Source organism: Eublepharis macularius, chromosome 4 (assembly GCF_028583425.1).
Source record: "Eublepharis macularius isolate TG4126 chromosome 4, MPM_Emac_v1.0, whole genome shotgun sequence".
NCBI lineage: Eukaryota > Metazoa > Chordata > Lepidosauria > Squamata > Eublepharidae > Eublepharis > Eublepharis macularius.
In genome coordinates, this window is record NC_072793.1 from 186,427,153 (window position 1) to 186,443,957 (window position 16,805).

The 16,805-nt window shown below is 49.7% G+C and overlaps 1 protein-coding gene across 1 annotated transcript in view; it reads right to left on the reverse strand.

The window, feature by feature from the left end:
* The window catches only part of LOC129328497 (H-2 class II histocompatibility antigen, E-S beta chain-like), a 79,911-nt gene extending 63,994 nt beyond the window's left edge, over window positions 1–15,917 (reverse strand). Inside the window, exons 1-4 of the mRNA XM_054977603.1 lie at window positions 15,791–15,917; window positions 11,867–12,139; window positions 4,694–4,975; window positions 3,648–3,761 (exon numbers count right to left, since the gene is read on the reverse strand). Of these exons, the coding sequence (XP_054833578.1) occupies window positions 3,648–3,761; window positions 4,694–4,975; window positions 11,867–12,139; window positions 15,791–15,887 (766 nt within the window). The 5' untranslated portion in view covers window positions 15,888–15,917. The remainder of the gene's footprint in view (window positions 1–3,647; window positions 3,762–4,693; window positions 4,976–11,866; window positions 12,140–15,790) is intronic.
* Window positions 15,918–16,805: the final 888 nt, after the last annotated feature.

The following is a 16,805-nucleotide window of genomic DNA, read 5'->3' on the forward strand; positions in this document are numbered from 1 at the left end:
CCTCTCTGCGATCCCGTTGAGTTCGGGGGTGTATGGCACGGTCAGGTGATGCTCTATTCCTTCATCTGCTAGGAAGCTTGTCATCTCCTTCCCCACGTATTCGCCTCCATTGTCTGTGTGGATAGCCATTGGTTTTCTCTGGAATCTGTTCTGCACCATTGCTAGGTACATCTTGAATTTTTCCAGTACTTGGCTCTTTTCCTTGAGCAGGTAAATCACAGTAAATCTTGAAAAATCATCAGTAAAAGTCAGAAAGTACTTACTTCCACTGGGTGTTTCTGTTCCCATGGGTCCACAGACATCACTGTGAATCAGCTCCAGTGGTCTTGTCATCTGCTTCTCACTCTGTTTGGTGAAAGAAGGTCTTGTGCCTTTGGCTTGAATACAGCAAACACATTTCTCTGCATCAGGACATTTTCTCATTTGCAAATCATTAGTCAGATTCTGCCTTTCAAGCTGATATATATAATCCATATTAGCATGTCCAAGCCTTCTATGGATAAGACTAGTACAATTCTTGTGAGTGCACTTTTCAATTAAATTCACTGCGCCTTCAGAGCAATCCAGCATATACAGGCCATCCTCTAATGTGCCTTGTGCAATTAATTCACCATCATTGCTAATAAAACATTTCTCTCCTTTGAATACAGTCGCAATTCCTCTTTTGGCCATTGCAGAAACCGAAATTAAATTAGATTTAAGTTCAGGTACGTATAGACAATCAGTGATCTGCACTTCTCTAGTTTGGCCACTGGGTAGTGCACAACATGCAGATACGGTCCCTTGTCCCTGAGCCGTTAAAGCCTCTCCATTTGCCGTATACAATTTGTCGTGGCTTTCTTTCATCTCATTAAAAAACTTCTTGTTGTTGCAAAGATGGTTAGTACATGCACTGTCAATTGCCCATTTGCATATGCTTTGATCATTTTTACCAACATTTAAACAATTCTTATCAGATCTGCTTTTCCTTTGACCATCGGCATTAGGTGATTTAATGGCTGCATTAGCATTCCTAAAGCCCTTTGTTCCCGTCCCTCGTGGCGGTTGCTTGCTAACTCTCTGTGAATCACGAAACCAACAGTCTTCCTTTAAATGTCCTTCCTTTCTGCAGACGCTGCAGGAGAAATCCCTTCTTGAACTGACTCTTAAAGCTAGCTCTCTTGGCTCACTTATATGATCCAGTTTGCTAAAACTTTCCTCTTGCAGTCTTGCAAGTACATAGTTTAAGCTTAAATTTTCTCTCATTTCCAAAACATGTACTATGTTTGTATAAGATTGAGGAAGGCTAGATAGCAAAATTATAGCTAGATCCTCATCCTGGATCTCCTTTCCAAGGGATCTTAATTTCTGTGTTAATTCCATGAAATTTGCAATATGATCTTTCAGTTTTTCCTGTGGCTTCATCTCAATCCGATACAATTGCCTCATTAGCAAAATTTTAGTTTTAATTGATTCTTGACGGTTTATTTCTAGAAGAGACGTCCACATTTGTCTAGAAGTGGGCTCATGAATAACTCTTATCAATTGTTTATCACTTAAAGCATTAATGATAATAGATCTTGCCTTATTGTCGTGCTTGACCCATTTGGCTTCCTTCTGAGGATCTCCAGTCGGTTTTTCATCTGTTACTGCAGACCAGACGTCCAGTTGAATAAGATGGGCTTTTATTCTTTCTGCCCAAAGATCGTAGTTTCTCCTGTCTTGTAGTCGGTCGATCTGGAACCCCTGCTGTGCTCCCCAGGAGTCTGCCATCTTTCCTCTATTGTCTGCCCTCTGTGCTTTAGCCTGCGGCTACGGCAGAACTTTTATTGCTCTCTCTTAACTTCAGCTTGCGTTAATTGCCTCTGTGGCCCATTACCCTGTTAGAGCGAGTGTTAAACTACGCTGCGGAATTAAACGCCGAGCTGGTCAGAGAGGCAAAAGCTTTATTTGAGGAAGTTACATACTTGAGGGAAAGGGAAGAGAGATAGATCCTAGCTATCTGACTACATCTTGCAGAGAGAGAGAAGAAGTGTGGCAGGAGAGAGAAGAAGCAGGATATTGCCCTGTTGAGCCCAATAGGAGACAAGGAAATGACCCCCAGGAAACAAGAGAGGTGCTACTCTCACTGTCCTAACTAAGTGATCCTTGCTGCCCCCTGCATGGTAGGCTCTTCTTACTTCTTGCTGCTGCAGTACACCAGACATTGTTATTTCTAACATAGCCTTCCTCATAGAAAAGGGACCCCAACCCTGTGGCCATCTTGGCTGCCCTCTTCTGAACCTTTCATCTGGCTCTGCTATGTCATTGTGGAGATATGGTGACACCGTATGCCAAATGAGGCTGCACCATTATTATAGGAGTCCCATAATATTGGCAGTTTTATTTTCAATCCCTTTCCTCGTAGATTTTGACTCTTTCACCACTGCGACATGTTTTGCCAACACTTTCACGGAGCTATCCGCCATGACCCCCAAGCCCCCAAAGCACAAGAGCCCTGTCTTAAAAAACCTTTGGAACTGGAAGATGATGCCATGCCACGTTGCCAGCCCTGTTGGCAAAGTCTTCCCAGTTCTCTTGCCAGATGGGGCAGCCTTTATACATTAATTCTTGGCCCCTCCCCTTGTCCTGTGCCCTTTTATGCCACCCTCTGCCTGGGGATTAAGGGCTGCTCCCGACCAGTAGCCCACCTGCATTGGTCAAGAGGTCCTTTCTGAGGTCTCAGCCAGGGCCGGCTCACACAGTGAGGCCAGGTAGGCACTGGGCTCGGGCGCGAGGGCACTGGGGGGGGCACAGGAGGGGGTGTCGGGGGCAGAGGAGTGCGCAGCACAGCTTCTGTGCCCGGCTGGGGCGCGTGGCGGTGGCAGCAGAAGCATGGGGCTGGCTGGCTGCAGCAGCAGCTGCAGCCAGCCACACCACCTCCGCTGCACGCTCCTCCGCCCCAGCCGAGTGCAGAAGCTGCTGGGGCGGCGCATGGAGCAGCCTCCGCGAGCCGCTGCAGCTGTGGCTCGCAGCTTCTACGCTTGGCACTCCTCCGCGCGCGCCCAGCCCCCCTGCGGCGCGTGATGATGTCTGTGATGATGTCATCACGCAGTCCGTGGCGCACACACACGCCGCCACGGGCACCGGAACCTCTGGCGCCGGCCCTGGTCTCAGCCCCCCCCCCTGCCCAGCCTTGGCACTTCTTCCCTCCCAGAGAGAGATGCAGGAAGAGCCTCCCGCTAAATCCACCTTGAATACCAAACCAGACATTCCCTCTGGCCCTCAAGATGCGCCCTGGAGAGGTACAAAAGCCACCCTCCACCCCACCCCACCTCCGCAGACCTCTGCCCCTCTGTTTTATATCAATACCAGAGGGCTGCAAAACACGCAGCATTTTCCACCCTATTTCAGGCTTTGGTACCCAGCACATGCCCTTTTCGTTGGAGGGAAGGAAGGGGTTAATGTCATTGTAGGAGGCCAGCTTGGTACGCAGAACCGAACTAGAACTGCCCGGAGAAGAGGGAGAATGCTGACCAATATCCACACCACCCCCTTAGGCCCAGACCCCTTGATCTTAATGGGGGTCCAGTTCAGATGGACCACAGAGGAGCAGAAGCTGGAAGAGCACTGGGCAGTGGGGTGGAATAATCCTCGCCCCTCCACTGGCCACCCCTCCACCCCATTACCTTTTCTCTTCTTCAGGTAGAGGGAGAGTCCCACGGCCACAAAGACCGCCCCCAGCACAGCCCCCACAGCCCCCGTCCACACTTTGCTCTTGGCAGAGTCCGACCTCCGTGGCTCTGAGGAAAGAGAGAAGACGGATCAGGGCCAGATGTGGCCTCTCGATTTCACAAAAGGGGATTTGGTCCAAGAGGTATACGAAGGCATGGCCCACAAAGATCCCAGGCTGAGCTATGAGGATGGAGTGGCTGGATTCGCATTTGGATCCTGCATCACCTGCCCGCCCCCCCCCCCCAAGGAGTGGAGAGAGAGACACCCCATGCCCAGGGCATCTTCCGTGCTTCCGCTCTCAATGTGAAGCGCTAAACTGGGAGAAAAGGAAGATGTCCAGATGTAATTCTAAGGAAGGGTAATTAATTTAAAGGAAATGGACAGAGTTCAGGGATGCAAAACTGTTTGAAACTGAGACAAAGGAATACTTTGCACAGAGTTAGGACGGTCTTTGGACTGGCTCCTCTTCGTTGGTGGATAAAGAGAGGACCTCCGGGGCCTAAAGTGCCTCTGACTCCAGGTAACTTTACAGGGAGCCCCTTCTGCCAAACAGCCACCTCCCCAAATAGCCACCTTAGGATTATGAGCCTCCCAGAAAGCAGAGGAGAGCCTGAAGGGATTTTGCAGTTACGTTTGCAGGGACCACTAGCAGTTTTCAGATGGATGTCAGAATATACGAATCTGGGTCAGGAATCCCCAGTGAACAGCAAGGACGTTCCACACGGAATGGGGGACAGCTCAAAAGTCCACCACCATCATTCTCTCCCCCTCCTCCGGTTTCATCTTGCTTGCCAATCTCTTAAGAATTTCTTTGCTGGATGCAAACAAGATCCGGCATTCTCATTCCATCCAGCCAGAAGCCTCCCTGGGAAATCACCTGGGATGGCAACTCGAACTCTGAGCTGGTCAGAGTTGACACAGGCCCTTGGAACTCCCACCCACTTGGTGTGATTGTATCTGCATGGGAAAGGGGAGAAGGGGGAAGCGCTCAGGCTCTTACCCCACTGCACAGTGATGGGCTCTGTTAGGCTGCTGTGCTCCACCTGGCAGGCGTAGATGTCTCCCCGCTCAGGCACCGTCTCCAGCATGACCTGGTTCATGAAGGTCCAGTCTCCGTTCTGGAGCTCCTCCGTGTACCCCACCCCCTCCGTCTGCTCCTGCCCGTTCTTCAGCCACTTGAAATTAATCTCCGAGGGGTAATATCCTGCCGCGGTGCAGATCAGGAGGCTGGGATGGGACAGGGGCTCGGCCTTGGTGAAGGAGATTTTCACTGTGGGCTGAGCTGGAGGGGGGAAAGAAAGGGGGGAAATTCAGAGATGCAGGAGAACTGGGAAAGCACAGGCAGACCGAGACGTCATCATGTATGCAGCTGATAATATTTCTAATGACCCCACCCCCTGGCCTCTTCCCCTCAGCAGCACAGCTGATCCACTAACTCACCTTCCCGTCCCTGCACAGACACATAAACACACACACTTCTTTCCCCCAATCAGTCCCAGCCTGTTTCCCAGTCTTGCTTCCCGGTATTAGACCCACATCCGTCCAGTCCTGTATTCTCTCTCTTCCTCCTTATATTTACAAGCTTGATTAACCATAGGTCTTAAGCTGAATTAACAGTTACATCAATGAAAATGTAGTCATAATGGAATCATTAAAACATCTGATGTGGATGCACAGAGAGCTCCAGAATGAGCTAAGGGAGAGAAAGGAAATGTTCAGGAAATGGAGAGGGGGACAGACCTCTAAAGAGGAGTATATGAGGGTTACTAGGCACTGCAGATCAGCCATCAGAGAGGCCAAAGCTCAGTATGAGCTGGGCCTGGCCAGGGGGGCTCGCTACAACAAGAAAAACTTCTACAGATATGTGAGAGGCAAACGCGAGGTAAAAGAGGCACTTGGACCGCTGCTGGGAGTAGATGGAGAAACTCTGATGCAGGACAGAGAAAAAGCAGACAGGCTTAATGACTTTTTTGCCTCTGTTTTCTCCCTGAAGAACTCAGGCACATCTAGAGATAGCAGAAGACAGGACACCTGCGGGGCTAGTTGATATTGACAGAGTGGTTGTGGAGAGGCACCTGGCTGCATGGGACAAACACAAATCCCCTAGGCCGGATGGGGTGCACCCAAGAGGAAGGGCTGAGGGCCTTGGGAATGTTTAGTTTGGAGAAGAGGGGGGGACATGATTGCTCTCTTTAAATATTTGAAAGGCTGTCATTTGGAGGAGGGCGAGGAGCTGTTCCAGTTGGCAGCAGAGGGTAGGACGCGAAGCAATGGGCTTAAACTGCATGCACAAAGGTACCGGCTGGATATTAGGAAAAACTTTTTCAAGGTCAGAGTAGTTCAAAAGTGGAATCAGCTGCCTAGGGAGGTGGTGAGCTCCCCTTCACTGACAGTTTTCAAGAAGAGGCTGGATGAATACTTTTCAGAGATGCTTTAGGCTCATCCTGCACTGGGCAGGGGGTTGGACTAGAAGGTCTGTATGGCCCCTTCCAACTCTGTGATTCTGTGATTCAGGCTAAAATATCCCAATAATAAATATATATCATAAAATAGATAATAAAAGGTAGATAAAATCTAATAAAGATAAAATTTATTCTGATATTAAAATCGCTAGACTTGCAAGTTAGTTATAACTAAGAGCCCACTTGCAAATCCAGTAAATTTACCCACTTCCATTTATAGTTAACACGATCCACTCTTCTGATGTTTTAAAGAGACTGCCGTTGTCAGAAACTGCGTCACAGAGCGAGTCAGTCCTGGGTCAAGTCTGCTAATAGAAGGGATATCACCCAGGTCTGTATGGTCTGTATGGTAGATGGTCTGAATGGCCCCTTCCAACTCTATGATTCTATGATTCTATGATATTTGAGCAGAACCGGGGTCATCCAGAGAGATCTGGGAGCTGCCCACTGCTGATATGAGATGGCTCAGGGTCTCTGCTGCACCAGATGCACAGTTGCACAGGTGACCCGAGTACGGTATCTTAGCAAATTTTTCCGTTAGTTCTGCAGTCGGAAGGGCATTTAGCCTAGCCAGGGCAAAAGCACGTCTATGGCTAGGCGTGGTAAGGGATCTCATATATGAAGCGAGGATTGTGGGCGGAGGAATCCCTGGTGCAAAGGTAGAACAAACCCATCCTGCACGGGTCAGAGCGCTGGCCTGATCAATGTTAGTCACCCACCGTCTAATCTGCTTCAACGGTTCTTGATAATTTATCTTATTAAACCTTGTGGCAGAAAAGCCCAGCAACTCGAGTTTGACGTTTAAAATAACAACAACAACATTCGATTTGTGTATCGCCCTTCAGGACAATTTAACACTCACTCAGAGCACTTTACAAAGTATGTTCCTATTATCCCCACAACAAAACACCCTGTGAGGTAGGTGGGGCTGAGAGAGCTCTGGAAGAGCTGTGACTGACCCAAGATCACCCAGCTGGCTTCGAGTGGAGGAGTGGGGGATCAAACCCGGCTCTCCAGATTAGAGTCCTGCCGCTCTTAACCACTACACCAAATCACTCACCCACATGCTTCTATCCTCCTTTAATAAGTATAGAAAACTTCCTTGGGCATTAGAGACTGAATAAAGAACCTTCAGTCTTAGAGCCAAGCTACAAGTGATGAATTACACAAGGAAGGGAGTCGCAATGTTAGCTGGGAAGCTGAGTTTTAAAAGAGATCAGCTCTGTCAATTTCCCCTCTCTACAGAGCAGAGGAGTTGGCTCCTCAGAGGGTTGGTTAATTTCTTCTTTGCCTCCCAAAGGCTCTGTCAGTTTCACCTCCCCTCCTAGGAGGAGAAGAGGAAATTAACAAACCCTCTGAGGAGCATCTCCCAGCTCTGTAGAGAGGCAAAATTGACAAAGTCTTCTGATCTCTTTTAAAACTCAGCTTCCCGGCTAACATTGTGAATCCCTTCATGTGGAGTCCTCATGTAATTCGTCATTTGTAGCCACTCTCCAGGCCCGAGATTCCAGAGAACATGGCGCAAATTCCACGCTAAGCACAGTTCCTGCAATACAATTGGGGGCTCCTGCCATCCGTCCTAAGAATTGAGTGAGCACATGGTCCAAGGATTCAGAAACCTGATTTGTCCAAATAGAATCTGGGGAATTATTTTGGCACTGAAGGCTATAATGGTCACCGGTATGTACTGACCACCTTTTGAACAGAAAAATCTTAGGAGAGCCTTTGAATTTGCTCTAGCAATTCTGGTTGCTGAGCGAATATGAGTTCTCCAAGAAAGGTTCCAGGTAAGTATTACTCCCAGATATTTAAAGTGGGGCACCTGCTCTATTTTCTCACCGGTGGGACTCTAATCTGGGCCATTTCCACACAGCTTACCTTGTTCTGGAAAACAGTGAAATCTCACGAGAAGACACTGTTATCGCATGAGAAGATGTGATAACAGCGTCTTCTCACTCAATTTCACATGATATTTCACTGCCTGGGTTTGATTCCCCACTCCTCCACTTGAAGACAGCTGGGTGACCTTGGACTAGTCACAGCTTCTAGGAGCTCTCTCTGCTCCACTCACCTCACGGGTGTTTGTTGTTGTGGGGATAATGATAACATACTCTGTAAACCACTCTGAGTGGGTGTTAAGTCATCCTGAAGGGCGGTATATAAATTGAATGTTGTTGTTGTTGTTGTTGTTGTTAACAGCCTACATTTTCTGCCTGGAGCACAGTTTGTTTTAAAATACCATTATTTTGGATTTATCATAATTTATTGTTAGCCCCTCTTTGTTACAACAGTCAATAAACGCATTTAGCATTTCACAGACACTAACATTAGATCTAGATAGAAATACTGTATCATCAGCGTAGAGCAGTGTGGGAATTTCAAAACCAGCCAGTAGAGGTGCGTGGTGTGCTGATTTCTATATGTAGGGGATCATATAATTTATGTAAAGATTAAAAAGCATAGGAGCCAAAAAGAAGCCTTTGCATTACACCTTTTAAGAGGTGAACAGTTCTAGTAAGCTGACCCTCGGAACCACAACGGATTTGAGCAGTGGGTTTCTCATACAGTTTAAAAATCAGCCATAGTCGTTTTAGTCAATTTAGTTAAAAGATGGGATCTAGGGACTGAATCAAAAGCAGCTCTCAGATCCTTAAAAGCTGCATCGAGACGACCTCCCAGATAGGGGGAGTATTTATGGACTAGATGATTAAGTACGAGGCTTGTTTGGGGTATGTTATACCTTCTATTTCAATCCAATTCTGTAGTTTGGAATGTAAAAAAGCTGCGTACACTTTGCCCATTGTTAAAGCAGACCGCCAGGTCAGTAACTTACGGGGTCATTTTTAAAACCTTTTTTGTATATCATCGCATGTTTCTGGGACACATTAATAATTCCAATATTGTTAATTTGAGTGAAGAGGGGAGCCAATATGTTCCTCCACCAGGATAGGTTAGTTTTCAGGAGGCCGATTAGTATTAAATCAGGCCCTGGGGCTTTGCCTGAGTGCATTTGTTTAATTAAGAGACTCAGTGTCTCTGGGAGAACTGGGGGGCAAAAGTCAGTGGGGGGGGGGTGTTCAACCTGATCTCTTTTCCAGACGGCAATCCACTGTTTGTGCTTTACCAAAGTCCTAAACATTTTCGTCAATAAAATAAATTCTGATAAATGGTTATATGAGTTAGTGGTCTTAAATAGACGGAGTTTAGATCTTATTCTTCTGATATGACCTCTGCATTCCCCATTGAACCAGTTATTTTCTGTTTAAATTTGGAGGACAATGAAGATTTTATGCAAACTGGCTTAAATCGATTGAGAATACTAGATAATAGTTCAATCATTTCCATGCTATTCCTGGAATTCTGATATTCGGCAAGAATTGAATTGCAATCATTTGAGTACATGACGTTCATTGCGGCAAGGATTAACTCTGGTGTCCATCTAATTGGCCCCAAAACTTTCCCCTCCCTGTAGCAAGTCTTAGATAATTTAAAATTTGTATATCCTGCTGTTCCACGCAGAGCAGATTTAGGATCTTCGAGAGCGATGCTGTGAGGGGCTGCCTAGACAGGAAATGAAAGGCCCGAGGAGAGCTGGGGAGGCCCAGAGAAATCCATGAGAAAAGGACAGGTACCCCAGGAGTCTCTCGTTTTTGTTTTTCTTCCAACGAAAAATGGGATATTTGGGGCATCACAGGAAAAGCTTCTATAAAAAGTTTTTCCCCCTTGGAAGGAGTGAAATACTTTTTAAAAACAAGATTTTGCTTACTCTGAATAGAACTCAGCCTCCCAAAATGCTGCTGCTCCTATTGGAGCTGAATTTCCAAGTAACGCTCCCTCCTTTCTCTACTACCAAATGTGTGTTTCTGTTTCCAACTTTTGTTTCTTCCTGCCTCTCAAAATGGCAAAACGCAGCTGCACGTGCCAAGGCAGCAGAAGGGGAAGCTGCCTGTAGGACTCTTTTGCTGGGATATCGGATGCATTTGTGATTTTGCCTGTAGAAAATGAAACCATTTGTTGTTTTAAATTCTGTAAGAGCAGAACCACAAGTGACAAAAGGCACAGGTTGGACACTTGTCAGCTTCCCTCAAGTTTTGATGGGAAATGTGGGCGTCCTGGTCTTGCAGCTGTAATGGAGAGCCAAGCTGTAAAACCAGGACGCCTACATTTCCCATCAAAACTTGAGGGAAGCTGGCAAGTGTCCAATCTGTGCCTTTTTGTCACTTGTGGTTCTGCTCTAAGTATGGCCAATAGCACAACTGTACACGACAACTAATTTCTAAAGGCTGCATTTTTATATTATTGAAGTAGTGATATATATTTGGCCTGGACAGGGAAGTAATTATAGATATATTTAATTTCAGCCCAAATATATTGACATTAGGGCAAGAAGCAGCAGCACAGAGGTGTTCTGAGGAGGGCCTGTGAATTTTGATGGAGAAGAAAGCTGGACGATTCTGGGATGTTTCAGTTTAGAAATGTAATAATGACTAACGGGGAACATGATAGATGTCTATGAAATTATGCATCGGGTGGAGAAGTGGACAGAGAGAATTTTCCCCTCTCCCATCATACTATTAGTAGAAGGCATCCAGTGAAGCTGATGGGCAGTAGATTCAGGATGGACGAATTGAAATACTTCTGTACAGGATGAATGAACAAGACGTGGAATTCACTGCCAGAGGATGCAGTGCGGCCAGAGGCACAGCTGGCATTGAAAGGGGGACGAAACAGATTCAAGGGGACGAAACAGATTCACTGAGAACTGGCCTCATCCAGCAGAGATTTCTTACGCTTGTTCGCTTTCCTCCAATAATTCCTAGAGGCTGGTGAGGCAGGACTTCCCTTGGCCGGAGCCAGGCTGATTTTCCCTCACCAGGGTTTGTTCCTCTGCATTCCTAACAATTCTCTCTTTGATTACAGTTTATGTGAATTGGCCTGGGGCAGCCCTTACGCCAACTGGCCTGTACTCTCCCGGTTCCTCTCGGGACCCCTTTTTAACAAGTGTGTCTCTGGCTCTGTTCGCACCTCTAAGAGATGGGTGTGTGTGTGTGTGTGTTTAACCTGGGAGTGTCTGGCTCTTTATTGATTTATGGGATTTGTATGCCCCCTTTCCCACGGCGGTGCATAAAATAGCCTGATAAAAAAACATTAAAGTTATCAATTAAAACCCAAACTTGCAAAACTGCAGATTTTTTTTAAAATTGTTTGATCAGCTTAAAATGACTTTAATAACTTCAGACTAAAAGCAGGCTATAGAATGGTTTTATTTCTTTATTACTTTGATTTATAAACCGCCCATCCTCAGGGGCTCTGGGCCGTGAACTTTTAGAAGTTCAACCTCTTAATTGAAAGTCTAGATGAAGAGAAAGGTTTTGGGCTAGGCAGCTGAAAGAAAGCAAAGTAGACCTCGGCGAGCCTCAAGGGGCGGGGCGTTCCGCAGGCGAGGGGCCGCCCCTGGAAAAGCTGCCTGCAGAAGTCAGGAAAGATCCCGTTCTTCGGCCTTTCTGCACTTGGAGGGGAGGGAGATCCGACGTACGGAACTGGGGCACCGCAGCCTGCAGCCTTCCCCTCCCCTCCAGAAACTCCCCCCTCCTGACCCATTGCGGGTTCTCCGAGGGGGGGGGGGCTCCCTACTTTCCTCCTTCGGCCCATCGTCCCCCCACCCCAAAGCCGCTCCCGGCCAGGAGCCCCCATGCCCCCCCCCCGCTCACCCTTGGTGGTGAGGATCCCCTCCCACGCCCGGTAGTTGTAGCGGCAGAAGTTCTCCGCCTGGGCGCGCTCGTAGTCCAGGACGTCCGGCTGGCTGTTCCAGAGGTCGGCGGCGGGCCGGCCCAGCTCCGTGACGGCCTCGAAGGTCCCGCGGCGGCTGTCGAAGCGCGCGAGCTCCTGCCGGTCGTAGAAGTAGCGGTCCAGGAGCCGGACCTCGCCCGAAGACCCGTTGGCGAAGCGGCAGTTGCACTTGTGCTGGAGCAGGAACTGGGCGGCTGCGGGGGGAGAGGAGGGGGAGGAGAAACCGTGAAGCAGCAGCCCCCCCCCCCACACACACACACACTCGGCCTCGGGGGCAGCGGGCGGAGGACCCCGCCTCCCCTCCGGATGCCTTGGCCTGGTGCAGGAACTGGACGGCTGCGGGGGGAGAGGAGGGGGAGGGGAGAAGGGCCGTGAAGAAGACCCTCCCCTGCCTCTGCCCCCCCCCGGGCTGCTAGGGTTGCCAGCTCCAGTCTGGGAAATTCCTGGAGATTTTGAAGGTGAAGGCAGAGTTTGGGGAGGGGAGAGAACCTAGCCATGTGTCATGCCGTATGGTCCACCTCCTGGCCAGCCATCTTCTCCAGGGGAACTGATTTCTATGGTCTGGAGATCAGTTGCAATTATGGGAGATCTCCAGCCATCACCTGGAGGCTGGCAACCCTACAGCATGTCCTTGGAGCCCCCCCCCCCCCGAACTAACCGGGGCAGCCTGAGAGGGGCGGGCTCTGCACGCAGGCTGGCAGCCCAGGGACCCTCCCTTTGCTGGGAGCCTCACACAATTTTCTAGGCTCTTCGCACCTTGCAGAAGGGAATGGAAAGCGATATAGTTCCACGTGGGCAGTGGTGTTGGCCTCCAGTGGAGGAGCAAGATTGGAGTCCAGGCAGGGCCGGGGCCAGGCGAGATACCTATTTGTGCCCCCATCCCCACTAACCAATTTTAAAAAACAGAAGAAATGTAGGAAAAATGAAAAGCACAAAACTTGAAACTTTTTACATTTTTAATTTAATTTTTGTTTCTTGTTTTAAGTTTTAATTATTTAAGTAAGTGTGAGAATAAATAACAACAATCTTTGTTTTTCTTTTTGTGAGCTAAAAATCTATTTTGTGAGCAGAAACAGCAACTTGCATTAAAGTTTTGAGCACACCTCCTTTTGTGTGTGTGTGTGTGTGTGTAAGGAAGTTTCCCTCTCTCTTTCTTCCCCCCTCTCTCTGAACCCAGAGACTCTTGGCAGTAGAAGGAGGGCTTCCCTTACAGGGCCCCCTTGATCACTTTTGCCAGAGATCCCTTCCAGGTACTACCCTCTATGCTCATCCTTCTCCCCGCCCCCCCCCCCCGCCCCCCGCCTTGGGTTTGAAGTGAACGGCAACCCCCACACACAAAAGCCGGAGGAAAGGTAAGAAGTAGAACTGATGCCAGCCATGGAGGGGGAAAGGGACGTACTAAAAGGAATGACAGGGGGATTGCTCATTGGAAATAATGGGAGGGGCATGAAGGCCCATTGGAGAAAATGGGAGCTGGGAATGCCAATTTAGTTGCATAGGCTCCATTGAAATGCATTACAACACAAAAAAAGAGCAAGAGTCCAGAAGTGAAGAAGTGAGCTGTGGCTCATGAAATCTCATACCCTACCACACATTTTATTAGTCTTATAGGTGCTACTGGACTCTTGCTTTTTTCTACTGCTACAGAAAAACACAGCTACCCATCTTGATCTATCAACACAGGCCCCAGAGTGGAATGCCAGTCCCTGGGAGAAGAATCAGTGGTCTGGGACTGGAATGGCAGTGGGTGTGGAATGACAGGGGGTGTCATTCCAGTCCCAGAGCCCTGACCCTATTCCCAGGCGCAGTCGTTCTACTCTTCGACCTGTCATTCCAGTCCCTGAGCACAGGTTCTGTTCCTAGGGGCTGTCATTCTACTCTGGGAGTTGTCACTCCAGTCCCAGAACACTTCTGCTCCTCCCAAGGGCTGTCATCCCATTGTGGTGACTGTAATTCCACTCCAAGAATGCTTCTTCTACTACCAGGGGCTGTTATTCCACTGTGCAACCTGTCATTCCTTCCCAGAACACAGATTCTGCTCTGAGGGGCTGTCATTGCACTCTGGGAGTTGTCATTCTAGTCCCAGAACACTTCTGCTCCTCCCAGGGTCTGTCATTCCAGTTGCCGAATACTACTTCTGCTCCCAGGGGCTGTCATTGCACTACACTCTGGGGGCTGTCCTTCCAGCCCTAGAGCACTGAGCCTATTCCAAGGACTGTCATTCCACTCTGAAACCTGTCCTTCTGGTCCTGGAGCACAAACTCTATAGCTAGGGACTGTCATTGCACTCTGGGGGCTGCCATTCCACTGCCAGAGTATTCCATCTGGTCCCAGAGACCTTTATGGAAAAAAATCCATTCCGCATTTTCTTTTCAACTTTTTTTGTGTTGTGATTCATGTCAATGAAGCCCAGGCAAGTAAATTGGCCTCCCTGGCTCCCATTATCTCCAATGAGCCTTCAAGCCTCTCCTATTATTTCCAATGAGCAATCCCCCTGTCATTCCTTTTAGTACATGGCAGGAGGGGGGGGGGAGCAACAAAGAAAGGAGGGAGCACAGCAGGGGAGGAGAAAAGGTCAGATGGGAGCTCGCTGCCCCCCAGCTAGCTAGAGTGTCTCTTCTTTGCTCCATTGTGGAAGCTTAAATTGGCTTAAATTGAGAGAGAGAGAGAGAGAGGAGGGGGAGGGGGAAAAGGGCAGAGAGAGACATGTCCCCGCTGATGGGACTGAACTCGAAGCTCCGCTCTGGGCAGTTCACTGCCCTCGTGCGTCTGGTGGGAGAGCTGGACAGGCAGGCAGGCCCTGCCTTCTATCGTCTTCCTCCTCTCCTCAGGCACCAGCTGAGCGGGAAGGCAGGGCTGCCCTTCTGCGCTCCAGAAGAAATACCCTGCGCCAAGAGAGGAGAATTCCTGCGCGAGCGCACAGGGAACCCTGGTTGTTGGGGGGGCGGGGGGGGGGGGGCTGGCACAGCGCCTCCTTCAGAATTCAGCGCTCGAGGTGGCTACCAGCACCGCCTCAGTGGACGCACCAGCCCTGAGTCCAGGAGCACCTGAAAGACCAACTACATTTCCAGAGGGTGAGCTTTCAAACGTCAACGCTCCTTTCTTTCATTACATGGAGTGGAACGAGGAAGGAGTCCTTATAAGCCAGACAGAGGGTGGGAGGGCATTGCAGATGTCAGGAGTTTCAGGAGCAGGGCTTTTTTCCCAGTTGGAACGTGGTGGAACAGAGTTCCAGCATCTCTTAAAAATGGGCACGTTGCCAGTGGCCCCGTCCCCCGGAGTAAACTCCCCTCTGTCTGGAGATCAGGGGGCAGGGCCACCAGCCATGGGACCATTTTCGCCAAGGGCGATTTAAACTTTAACCCCACTCCTTGTTCCAGCTGACCCAAAGTGACATCATTGTGCCGTCCTGGGAGCATGCGCGCACTTTGCGTGTGTGCATGTGGTACCAGGGGTACCACCTCTCTCCAGGAGTTCCCCCCTGTGCTGGCAAACCACTGAGTCCCACCACCTCTTTTCCCAGAAAAAAGCCTGGTTCAGACAGGAATCCTATTTCCCAATTCAACCCTGGGAGATCCATTGTTCCAAATTTGCAAATAAACTCCGTTTCAGAAATCTCACATCGTGATTTTCCTTTGAAGTTCAACATAAGTGGCGGGTCTTGCTCAATAATGCTGCTGCTCTCTCGCAGGCATTGGGAGGCAAACCTTTTCTTGCCCACCAACAGCCTCCCCCTGGGGAGAAAGGCGGGGTATAAAGGAAGTCTGTGAATAAAATAATGACGGGCGTGTGCCTCCAGGCCCCTCATTTAATCCTCCACCCGTTCCCCCAGCAGCTCTGCTTACCAGGGGGCGGGAGTCTGCCTTCCGCTCCATGGACCAGGGTGAGACAAAGATGCACCATCAGGAGGGGAGTCGCTGGCAGGATCAGGCCAGGCCCCATGGCCGCCCCACAGCAAACCCACTTGCAGCCCTGGGGGAAGACTTGGTCTGCTCCTAGCTGCAGGGGGAAACTTTTCCCTCTTCAGCCCTGGGGAGTGGGTGGGGCCCAGGTCCAGAGGAGCACCAATGAGAATTCCCTCAGAGGCAGCATCATCAGTCTCCAGGCAGAAGCACCAACAGCTGCTTCTCTTGCGAAGAGAACTTGATTCTCAAAAGCTTATGCTACAATAAAATTGGTTAGTCTTAAAGGTGCTACTGGACTCTTTTTGATTTTGCTACTACAGACTAACACGGCTAACTCCTCTAGTTTTTTTACTGAGAGCCCTAAGAGAAGGCAGAGGACAAAGGGGAGGGGGGGCTGTGTGTGTGTGCCGGTGTGTGTGGGCCCAAAGGGGGAACATTGAAGGGCTCCACTTTCCTGACCTACCCCCATTCTTCATCCCTGGCAGGCCACCTCTGCAGTGGGGTCCCCCCAAGCCCTGCTTTGTGGGAGTGGGGCAGCTGGGTAGGTCTGATCTGCTTAGGATGGGGAGGTTCAACAGGCCGTGGGACCTCGATGGGGGGGGCAAACACCCCTTTCTCAGGCAGGCCCCTGCTTCCCTTGGTATCTCTTGGCCAGCCCTGAAGCCCCCCAAGGGCCCCCCTTCTGCTCCTGCAGTCTTCACCCACCTCAGCCTGGGACAATTTTGGTCCAATCCAGAAGAGAAGGGGGAGAAGACGGAGGCTTTTCCAGACCAGGGACGGGTCAGCAAGGGTGGGCTGGTGGCACCCAGAAGCCAGAGGGGGTCTGGCCCATGGAGCCCACGCAAGGCAGGCTGGGCCACTGCTGGTCCTCAGAGCCCAGGAAGGGCTGACAGGGCTGATGGTGCCACTTGCTATGGGGCAGCCGGGGGGGGGGCGTGGGGGGGATCAGAGGCCG